The 12,574-nt window shown below is 33.1% G+C and overlaps 1 protein-coding gene across 3 annotated transcripts in view; it reads right to left on the reverse strand.

Annotated features, from left to right (window-relative positions):
* Window positions 1–445: 445 nt before the first annotated feature.
* LOC148282536 (uncharacterized) overlaps window positions 446–12,574 on the reverse strand; it is a 359,774-nt gene continuing 347,645 nt past the window's right edge. For all 3 annotated transcript variants that reach the window (XM_088224921.1, XM_088224922.1, XM_088224920.1), the window contains one exon: window positions 446–524. In XM_088224921.1, coding sequence (XP_088081047.1) covers window positions 521–524 — 4 coding nt within the window. In that variant the 3' untranslated portion in view covers window positions 446–520. The remainder of the gene's footprint in view (window positions 525–12,574) is intronic.

Here is a 12,574-nt window from a genome sequence, read left to right on the forward strand (position 1 = left end):
GACAGTAAAGATGGCGCTCGGATATTAAATGAAAATTTAATGAGTGAACTGCGTATATACTGTTTATTTGCGTTCAACAGATGGTAAACGACCAATGACCAACCCTTAAACGTATTTTTCGTTTTCGTAAATGATATCAACATTCAAAAGGATAATCGTGTTATTTTTTCAAACACAATATTTGACAAACAAAATAAACAAATGTTACAACAAGTTCAGCAATAAAAACATATCCTCTACGCAAGCTTAATATGCGGGGCGCAATGTAAAAAATAATTTCATTTAAATATTTTACAAAATTAAACCCGTTTGAGTATTTGAAACTTTTTTTTATAATTCTCGGACATTTGATATAGGCGAGCGTTTGGAAGATTAAAAAAAAATATTTTAAAGCTTTTGGAAACGATAGACCTTTAAGTACTTAGATTTTTTCTTTTAACTCCTGTTTTTATATGGAATAAAAAACTTACCCCACGAATTATAATGCGTCGCACGCCATCACCAAAAAACAGCCTTTTTCTTACCTGGAAATAAAAACAGAAAACAATATGAGTAATGACGTCAGGATACATTTTCCAAAATGAAACAGGATAAAAGTACCTTAAGCACAAATACCATAATATTATAACAAATTACAACAGGGATGGAGAATACCTTCAATAAGGGAATATGGAAGTCTAGATATTTACAGGGCTTATGACCTGTCATTGACTGGTTTGAGTGGCCACTTTACACCCTGTGTAACATTCACAATTTTTCCTATGTTTGAACATCCATATTTCTTCAATTCTTCCGTTTGTTGATTTTAGTGAAGTTAAATAGCTAAAACCTTTATTGTTGTGAAGAGATGCATCTCACTGAATTTTTTCTCATACTAGGCAACGCCTGAAAACAATTTTTCAATTTTTAAACATCTTCTTGGACGAGTTGGTTTCATTACAATATTTGAGTTTGTCCAAATGTTTGTTGACAAAAGACTGGATTTCTCCCCCTCGGGAATCATTAAGATTAACAAATTACAACAGGGATGGAGAATACCTTAAATAAGGTAATATGGAAATCTAGACATTTACAGGGCTTATGACCTGTCATTGACTGGTTTGAGTGGCCACTTTACACGAATTATTGACCTAGCTTATAATGTACTAGGTTTATATTTCAAAAATGGGTATTGTTTTCTGGCTGTCTATATTTAGAAAGCGTTGGAAAAAGGAGAGAATTTTGGCAGTGGACTTTTACAAAAACTTTTCCGCATGTGCTTAATAAAGATAAAACCATGGAAAAATTATTTAAAAGATACCGGACTATTTTTAGCCATTAGTAAGCTATTCGTTTCACTGAAAGAGATCTCAGCGTTTTGCGTCCTGTTATCATTTATTGTCTTTATTACCTGTACTATCATCTCCATGAAAGATACTACCTCTTGATACAAGTCATTGTTACTTATTACGGAATGAATGCGCCTTAGATCCTCACCAAGGCTTCTGCGTTGCGCCTCCAGGTTATGTATTTCGACGCTGGAGGGGGCAAGTGGGTAACATCTTAAAGGGTTTCATCATCACATAGACAGCAGTTGATCTCGGAAAGTTTAAAACGGTGTAGGTAGCTAATAAACCCGACATAGCCCGTGAAGATTTGTGTGAGTTCGAAGGTCATACGCCGCTTTTTCCTCAAATCAGAGACATCAAAGATAGAAAAAATGAACATTTTAGTTATCTGTCTTGTGGTTTCGTTTAAAAAACGTTTGTTCCAGTTGCAGTAGCCTTATGCTGGAGCTAATTCGTTTCGTAAATTCATTCGTATCGTAGAAGAAGTAACGAGAGCTAAATATTATTTTGAATGCGTTAGAATGCGGTGAATATATGAAGAACGAACGAACTTACAAAACGAAATTGTGACAGAACAAGTCTGCAGAGCCCTCTTCCTATTTCTTTTTTAGCAAAACTAAGAGGTAACTCGGTAAAATCGGAAGCTGTCCGTTTAAGCGTACCTTTCCGAGCCCTTCTATCCGCTCTTTCGTTACGTAGAATTCCGCTATGTTCTCTTACCTATCCAATTTATACATTTTGAGATCGAATTCGTAATTTATGGACTTCGGAATGGATACCCTTTATATAAGAATAACTATTTCAAACGATAGATAAAAGAAAGATATTTAAAAATGTTTTCTTACGCACGAAGAGCACTTATTTGCACGGCACAGATTCTGGAAAACGTATTTAAAGAAAAAATACCAACTACAATTGCAGATTACCAAGGCGTCTGGATTGTAGTTTCCAATACTTTAATGGTAATAAAACAAATTTATTTAACTTTTTCTTTTTTTTAAAAAAAAGAAACATTTGCGTTCTTATGATTTACCCAAATATTTAATTTTCTGGGCCATTTCCAACGAGTTGTAAATAACTCATTATTAGAAAATAGAATCAAGTTGGGGTAGAGTGGGAATCGAACCACGGACCTTTGGTCCGTGAGTCCAAGACACTAGCCACGGGACCACAACCCGATATAAAAGAATTATGAAAAAAATTAGAAATGTTTTCAATTATTAAAAGACAAACTCGACGATATTAACGATACTGAATAATAAACATGTAGGGAGGCTGCGCGTTTGAAATGAAGCTGAAAAAACAGAACGCAGGTTGATGATTGACAACAGCTGCTCAGCGCGGCTTAGGAGATGTGCCGCCCGGCTTCCCCCGCAATCGCCACAGCCCCATCCGTCCAGATTACAGCGACCACCGGATAAGCGGGGGTCCAAATTAGCGAGGCCCTACTGAACTTTGAAACGTCACAGATTCAGGTGAACCTGTACTGAGAATACCCAATCAATTATTATTTTTTAATAGATTTCCGTTTTCCATGCCATGAGATGTTTAGCGTGTTTTGAAGGGTATGAGGTTCTCTTTTTAACGTCTAAAAAATCACCGACTTGAACTTGTGACCTAACGGGCGATGTAATTACAAAACTTTAAAGCGATAACAATACGATACATGAAAATATTTTTTTGGCTTAGTTTGATAAATCCAATTTAAGAAATATTTTTTTTTTAAAAACCTTTAAATCTTTTAATTTTTTCAGGGTTGAATAGTTTGGAGCACGTCGTTAATATATTTTTAAGAATTAACGTGTTTTATTCATAAACATAACATATAAATTACTGACAATTAAGTTACATGTACATTATTTACATATGTAGAAGATAAAGTAATGAAAATATGAAGAAATAAGTTTTTGTTTTTTGATTAACTTTTATAAATGTTAATGACGTAAAGAACGCGGACTAATTGTTTGCGGTCACACCATTGGCATGTTTCGATCATATGATGTCGATATGACAAGTAGGTAGAACATACCGAGGTAAGATACAGATAGTGCAGAAGTTAAGTATACCGTCTCGATATATACTGATGAAGATAGCGTTCATAATCGAGGCACTGGAGCGTAAGGCTGGTCATCTTACCTTCATTTAACAAAAATGATCAAGATACGCTACAATTGGTGTACTAATGCAGTTCCCTATACACTATTACGTGCGGAAGAGAATGATGATGATTAATTCGTTTATGTTTTTTTATTTTTTGGCAAATAAATGTTTTACTGAAAATTTTTAATTGCTTCAGTAAAGTTACATGTCATTAATTCATTTATATTTTTGTCACATAAATGCTTTACAGGCAGAAATAGTATCATATTATTGCATTCTCATAACACAAAAAATCTCGCACGTGGAATCGAATAAAGGTTTTTTTATGCGCATATAAACATATGAAAGCTTTGTATTTCCCGCGTGTGTGGAAAACTCGGGAGAAACAGTATCAGTAAACGTTTTAACGATAATGCGTTCATGAAATGGCAACTGCATAAAACTGGCAGTAAAAACACTTCGAAACCAAAAGCATTTCAATTCGGCTGATGTATTTTTTAGTGCAGTGGGCTTAGCACCGGAACTTTCTTCCTAAAATATATGAAATCGAAAGTGCGAAAACTAGTAACAAATATCACACCGTGTCTTCATTTCAATTTCTTCTATGGACAACTATTCTCGAAATTAAACTAGAGCCACATTGAAAAATGTATAAATGATTATGATAACAATAGTGCCAACCAAAATATCAATTGATCTCAATCTGTTATTCAAAAATCTTTTTAATATGTCCAAATGCTTGCAGACTGGCTGGATTTTCTTCCTAGGGAGGTGTTTCCATTTAAATTTGTTGCAACAGAGAGGGAAAACATTTTTGAGAAGGGAATATGGGACTTTAGGCATTTACAGGGCTTATGATCTGTCATACCTGTGTTGATGCAAACGAATGTGTTAGTTGGTACCTTTACCATTTTTGATCAAGTTGCTAACGAATGTTCGTTAAACCAAAGTGGTAAAGTAAAAAAAAGGGAAATTTTCATCGGTTAAAGAATAACGAGAAAAATGCGCGTACGCTTTACGATCGATCGTGTTTACGATCGCAAATGCTTTCGTTCGTAGATGGGTCATAGTAAGGTATCAGATGCTGACACCTGCCGTTACATATTAACAGAATGGAATACGCATAACACGACTTGAAGGAGTTTTATTATTTCATCAGACAATGTACGAGTAATGGAAAAAAATAATAATAGCTCATTGTAACCGAGCACTAAATCATTATTGAACATTATATTACTCACGCTAAGTAAATGTTATGGTCCCATTTTTGTTTGCTGATCTTGGTACTTAAGAGTCTACGTTATGTCTTTTATCGGCTCGTCATAAAATACAGGAACACATTTATTTGCTATGCTAAAATCTTAAATAAATTTACTTGTGAACGTAAAAGAGAAAGATTTAAACAAGTGAAAAGAGAAAAAAGATAGCTGAGTGAGTCAGGCTTTGTGTAAATTAGAGCGAAATAAATCAAATTAATTGAATTATTGAAAGAAAGCATTTACGTGGAAGGTATTTGGTCTTCGACAAAAATATATTACCAAATAACTGATTATCGTAGGCAACAGAATTGGATATAAATTAGACGGCGCGGCGGAGAGACTGTCACACCCTTTCACTTTTGTTCATTGTACTTCAAAGTCCTGACGCTCCTATATACCTCCGTAAAAAAAATAGTCCTCTTTATCTTTGGGAACAGGAAAAAGTCGCAGAAAAGCAAGTCCTGTGAATACGGTGGCTGAGCCTTCAATGCGGTTCGGTTTTTTTGACAAATGGTCGCGAACGAGCCGCAGGCGTAGTCGGGCGTCCGTCATTTTTGCTCTGGAATAATCTTTAAAATTCGCCCATCACATTAAAACGCGTCTTACTAAAATATGCCAACAAACCAATTACGCGACCAAAATGGACGAAAATTGACATATCAATTATGAACATGTGTACTAATCCAAAAAAAAATGTTTAGAATTACGTATTTATTATCTAAATTCAAATATGTACCTCATATGTAGCACTGCTCCAAAATAAATTAAAATGGTTTAAATTAAAACAAGCTATTTTTTTTTTGTTTAAATAAAAGAAGAACCTGCATAATGCACCCAAATAACGTCTTGTTTCTTACTATAAAAGAGGATAATAATTTCATTAATTAATTAGATTTTTATCACATTGCTGCGAAGTGGCCCAGAGAAGGGATTATATAACCCTTAGTTTCCCATCCATTGCGAATAGGGACCCCCCGGCGCGGCGTAAAAAGAAAATGTCATTTTCGGACAGAGACCCATTTCCGGTTTAGTGGCGGAGGGGAAGGAAGTGACGTCACGAGGGTGCGGCAGGTTACAGCACATCCGGTCTGGCGGGGTGGAAGTTTTATCCATCGGAAGAGTTCATTTTACTTGTTACCGGTGGTTTATGGCCACGTTTTTATTATTATTTGGGGTCTAAATAAAAGCGTGAAATGAAACTCACTTCGGAAGGTTTGTTATAAGTTCATCAGACAGTAACGCAATCACTCTTTGAGGTAAGGGGATAATTTGTTTCTTTATTTTCATTATTTTTATTTCTACTGACACATATTTAACATTCACATTCCATTACTTCTTTACTATATTTTAAATAATTCTACATCACCTGTTTATCTGAGAGAGTTCTTCTAACCTCTATCACGGCATGGAATATATTTTTGTTCCAATAACGAGACAACCCTTTTAATACCCATTCACCGCTCTATTTTTTTGCCTCTTCTTCCACATTATGCCCGTGTTATGTTTTATATTTTTAGTTTATAAAACCCTTTTCAGTTTTCAACATTTTGGATAACTTCACTTTAAAGTTTAGTTTACCGGTGTAAAAAAAAATTTAAAAAAAAATTATGTTTTATTTGAATCCTACTATGCCTTATATTATAAACATAATATAATAAATGTATTATGTCTTAATAGTGTATTATGTTAACCATGTAACTTTATTTTTAAATTTAAAAAATATTTTTTTTAAATTTTTATATTTGAAAAAATGTTAATTGTGTTTAATGTGTAACTTTTTCTTATTATACAGTATGTATAATATAAAAGCCCCATGGGCGTCAAAAGAAAGAAAGTAAAGTAAAGTAAAGTAATATATATGTATATTTTGTATATATATATATATATATATCTATTTCTTGTTATTTTTCTTTTTATGCCCATGTTTTAATATTGTTACTAACTAACTCATTATATTGTTATATTTTATATTGTAAAAGGCACTAGTGCCGTGTAATGAATAAATTAATAAATAAATAAATTAGTAGTTGCTTGATTATAAAATAATCTAACCACTAATGTTCGAGACACCACTTTTTTATTTACATTTAAATCACGTATGAAATGTCACTACCTGAATATTTGAGATTTTCCTTTTTTTCTCATTTTTTCCTTTCCTCTTAACCCTCTTCTCTTTTCATAGTACAGTGTAGATATTTAGTAAATTATTATTTCTTTAAAAAAATATATGTGTGTCAGGCGCGTGCGTGTGTTATCAGTAGGAATGCTGACAAAAAACCTTTTTTCTTACTTTTAGTAGACATAACGCTACACAAGTTGGAAGCTCTTATCTCTGCGAGTCTCGTAGAATAATACGACAACATTATAATCATTTAATTTGTAAAAAAATCTTGTGGCTATTCTTGGAGCTTTTTTTTCGTAATATGGTAAATTTTTAAAAAATGTTTTGATCTCTAAAATATTTTTCGTGATAACCTTTAAGTGTACATATTTTAATGATAATTAGATATGAGTTTAATTAGGAAATTCATGTTGTATGTTTGTACTATTTTAAGACTAAAAAAAATACATCCGTAATGTGCATGGGCGGATATTTTAGCTTTGCTAAAAGATTGGACTCGACATTAATAGTAGTATCCAGATTCCAGCGAATCTAACGGATAAAAAATAAAGAAATAAGAGAAAAGACGCAGCAACTTCCGGCGACAAACTGTAATAAAACAGAAGCGACATGGCTGACTGGGCCATATAGGGACTGCGGATGCCTCCTGAGAGCCTTGATCACTCTCACATCGGCAGTATATGTCAAAAATGCAGAAAGCGACATGACATGGAAGATGCACAGGAGCTGACAACATATGCTTCAACTAGGGAGCATACATTGAATGGTGTAGCCATTGAGTCGAAAACAAATTATCAATATATGGTTTGAAGGTTTAATAATATTTATTAATTTATGCACGGCATTTATGCCATTTACATTTCATATTGTTAAAGGGGACTTTAAAATAATAACAGAATATGAGAAATAAATAGATGTATACGCATACTATATAAACAAAAAACAAATTATTTATTGATGATTTTTTATGGAATTCCATTGTAATGATGTGATAACTTATATTATAATTATAAGGTATTTTAAATTCATAATTTATATGTAAATATTAGTTATTTATTTATTTTAAAGAAACAAACAGTCGACAATTGATAAAATAATATTTTTTTTAAAAATACAGTTTAAAGACAGACCAGCAAAGTTTTTAAATAAAAATCATACATATTATTAAATTGTGTTACAACAAAAGGATGTGTTTATGTGTATTTGTATGAAAGTAAGTGTAGATGTGTGTTTATGTGTATTAGTGTGGGAGTAAGTGTTTAAGAGTGTGCATCATTAAATAGTAAGTGGGATCGTATCGTAACCAGAAATAATCAGTCTTCATTTATTTTAAAATTAATTAAGGGGTATGTAAAATATATCAATCGATAAAAAGAACATTAAAGTTAGAGCAAGAACGATAGAGGAAAGAGTGTTGTGTATAGTTAGTGCTACAGGCTGGCAGATGGAATAAATACTTATTTCTTGTCACGCGAAAGGGGACATTAAGATTAATTTTGGAGAGATGGTTAAAAGAGTCTACTTTATTATTTAATAATTTATGTAAATAGCATAATTTAGATACAGTGAGTTTATTTTGAAGGGTAAAAAATCCATTTTGTTTGGCAGATTGGCTGTAAGTACAAAGCGTTTTATTGTTTTTATAATCTAGGTATTTAAAAAAATTTCGTTGAACATTTTCAATCCTTTCTGTTTTTTATGTATTGTGGGATGATACACAACGGATGCAAACTCCAAATTACTGCGTACAAAAGTGTGGTATAAAGTGTTTAATGTATTTGGTTTTTTAAAAGGTTTGGAAATTCTTAAAATGAAGCCTAGCATTTGGCAAGCTTTTTCAACAATATAATTTATATGAGACCCAAACAGCAATCTATTATCAAGAATAACTCCTAAGTCTCTAATCTCGCTACATCGCGACAGTGGAATTCCACCAAGAATTGTCAATAAATAATTTTAATCGAATAATGTGTGCTAGTACAGCAACATTGACTACATTATAAAAAAATAATAAGCTTAAATCGTCAATGGCAACACAACATTTGTAATTTATTAAATTGTGTAAAAAACGTAACATAATAACCAAGTTTGTACATCGCTTGCATAGATATTAATTCGATATCACTGATTGGAACATTAGAATCGATAATATTTAGTTTTATATAAATTATCCTTACACTGTATAATATTCATCAGTCTGAAGATGCCCATTAGAGGGTGAAAGCGCTAATTGGTCAAAATATTATTTGATTTTAGTTTATATTATGACATTCATTCGAGGATTATGATGTTTTAAAACCGAATAAAATAAAAAAATATCACTCGTCTAGGATTCTGATTCTTTTCACACCTAGAACTGTATTTTTTGTCAGCCTGGACACAGAGATACAAAAAGATATTGTGTGAATTCTCGTGTTATGATAACACCGCCAACGTTTCAACAAAAATATAAATACAAAATTCTGAGCATGTTTTCCTATTTTTCAAAGTCTAAGGTCATATTTCAACAGAGGCCGACGTAAGGGAAATGTAATAAATAAAAAATATCTACGGGGAAACATACATGTACTTGTGTGTATTTGATAGCCCATGGGCATAATTGACAACGTCAAGATTCCACCATGTTTCATGGTATTCGATATCTTTTTGCCAATCACAATTCCATGAAGGAAAATAACTTTTTAGGATTTTCAGCGATGAAATCAAATTACGTTCAATTTTTCCCATTTCGAAAAGAAACAGAAATCGACTTGTATCAAAGATAACTCATACTACTTTTTCGTGTCTACGAAATAAAAAAAAGGGTTATCAAAATTATCAATATATTTATTATCTTCATTTGCACCTCATTGCGTATCATCATTACCTAATATGGCTTAGGGCGTTATATTTGCATATATTTGCATCTATTTGTACTGATTTAAAAAATGTAACACAGATATCCCAGCCGTTAATTAGTCGATGATTCGATGATTTATTTATTTTACACATAATTCCTTAAATTAAAATCTATAAACCTCGTTTTTGCATGTGAAGGGTGCACGGAAGACACGTGTTTATTGTATTTTTTCGTTTTTCTAGATATTATGTCCTTTTTTTACTTATGTAATAAAACTCCTTGTCTTCTCATTATTTGAGAAGAAAAATATGAAGTCACTGTTGGAGTGTGGACTAAATAATTTTGCTTAAATAATGACACTGTCGTTCTGTTTCAAACTCTTGATGTTTATTTTATAATTTGTAACTTTACAAATGGTTGCTAACTGAGCTGGAGCCAACAGTTTGAAATCAAGGAACTTAAGATTGATATATGAATTTGTAGAGAAGAGGGCGTGAACGACATTTTTATAACATCCGATTTACTTAGAACATGTGCTTATACAGCGTTACCAATACAAGAAAAACTAATATTAAATAATAAATAAGTTTGAAATATCCTTATTCAAAAAATCATCTAGTCACTTTTGGCAAAAAAAATAGTAAAAAATGTCACGATTGCTTTTTTGGGCTCACTTTTGTCTATTATAGAGTGGAGCTTTTTTGGATAAAATATGACGTTTTTGTTATTTTTTCAAAGAAAATTTACCTTAAAATATATTTAACATTAAATGAAAACTTAATTTTTTAAATGTATAAAGTCAGTACCCCACAAATAAGGTTTTTCATATTCTTTTAACTTTACTGTAAAATGAGTTATTTGTTAAAACGCTCGTTTTTGCCACGTATCTTCCATATGGGATCGAATAATGATTAGACGCCACTATTACAAAAAACGATTTGAAAGTGATAGAAATTAAGACTTTTAGGAGCACCAAGAAAAGTAAATAACTAAAAAATAATGGGAAAACACGTAGAGGAGGGACCAGAGAAGACATCGGTTTGTGCGCGTGAGGAGAATGGAGCCATCCGGGCTCTCCCACTTGCGTTGCACCACGTAAGTGACGAATCGACAACTGGGAATTTATTTTTCAGGAGGCTGATCCCTCTTGAAAAACAGACCACAAGGCTTAAACTATGAAGAAAACGGGAGTCATAAAGATTACCAAAGGGGGTGAAACCCAGTTTTTTGTCTACAAACATTTGGACAAACTTAAATATTGTAATAAAACCAACTGGTTCAAGAAGAAGTTTAAAAATTGGAAAATCTTTTTCAGACATTGCCCAGTATGTGAAATAATTCGGTCAGATGAATTTATTTACAACAATGAAGGGTTCAGCTCTTTATCTTCACTAAAATCAACAAATGTAAGAATTGAAAAAATATGAATGTTTAAACCTATGTTTGTAAACTTTGTTAACTTTGTTAACTTTGTAAACTTTGTTACAGGGCTTATGATCCGTCATTGGCTGGTTTGAGTCGCCACTTATACCAATCAACGACGGATCATAAGCTCTATAAATGTCTAGACTTCCATATTCCCTTCTCTAAGGTATTCTCCATCCCTGTTGTAATCTGTTAAAAGACATATTATTCTAAAATAATGATATAATGTTATAGCAGGCTCTCACATAACCCGCGTTATAATTTTATAGAACGCTGTACTTTTTTCAGAAAAGGGAATTAATTGTATTTATAATAATAATCAAATTTGCATACTGTACAAAAAAAATCACCAATCAAATATTGAATATGCTCGCTTCAAGAACGCTTTAAAGAGTCGTAAGAGATTGTAACATCCGAAACGATGCTATTTGGCAAATAAATCACTCTACCTATCTATATTTCTTTTTGAGGGTGTCTAAAATATCTAGGTTTATAAACATCTCTCAAATTATTATTTTTTCATTTCAACCTTGCCAGAAAGCATATTCGCAAATGCCAAACGAGGTTATCAGTTCAGGATGTTTCGATATCATTTGGAAATTCATCTCCCGTTCGGGATTTTTCGTATCACTCGGGCGCTCGTTATTCATTCATTATCGTTAACTTTCCGCACTGAATGGTGCATAGGGCACTGCATTGGTACACCAATCGCAGCGTATCTTGATCATTTTAGTTACATGAAGGTAAGATTATCAGTCTTACGCTTCAGGTACCAGTCCAGGGACTATGACATATTCTAGTGTGAAAACACCCTTTTAAATAAATTATTTCACACAACCATGTCACGAATCGAACCCGAGACCTCTTGCATGGCAGGCTAACGCGCTGACCATTATACCACTAGGCCGACCACGAGGCCGACCGAGGCCGCCGTTATTCATTAGCAATGTTTAATTTCGTAACTCCGCAAAATCACCACTAAGAAGCGCCTACTAACGTCACTTAGAAAAAATATTCTCCTAATCATTGTAATATCTTGGCTACGTCATAAATGTCTTTTTTTGTTTCGATTATTACTGGGGTGAATAACGCGTCAGGTATCTCCATTCCACACGTCTGCTATTAACAAATCCACTTCTAACCCGGGACCCCAAGTATGGCGCTGTACTACGAGGCAAAATTATCCCCATCCGATTTCCTTTTAAAGGGTTTTAATCTTACAGCAGCCGTAAGGATAAACATTCGTACGGAACTCTGGTTCAATTTCCCACAAGAACTGAATATTCCGCTCGAACACGGGGAAAATGTAAATGTGACGAAAATGTTTAAATTTTAAATGGTGTAGATTTTCCAAACCATGATGGCCAAATATCACGATTTAGGTTTCCTCGCCACCTCGCTACCTCGCCACATCGCCTTCTCGCTGCTTCGCTATTCTGAACTTTAGCGATATCGTTAGCCGTCGCGTATTGAATACAATGGCCCCAGTATTGAGTGTCAA

Source organism: Micrasema longulum, unplaced genomic scaffold (genome assembly GCF_059751315.1).
Source record: "Micrasema longulum isolate JH-2025_06_02 unplaced genomic scaffold, ASM5975131v1 h1tg000319l, whole genome shotgun sequence".
NCBI classification, from domain to species: domain Eukaryota; kingdom Metazoa; phylum Arthropoda; class Insecta; order Trichoptera; family Brachycentridae; genus Micrasema; species Micrasema longulum.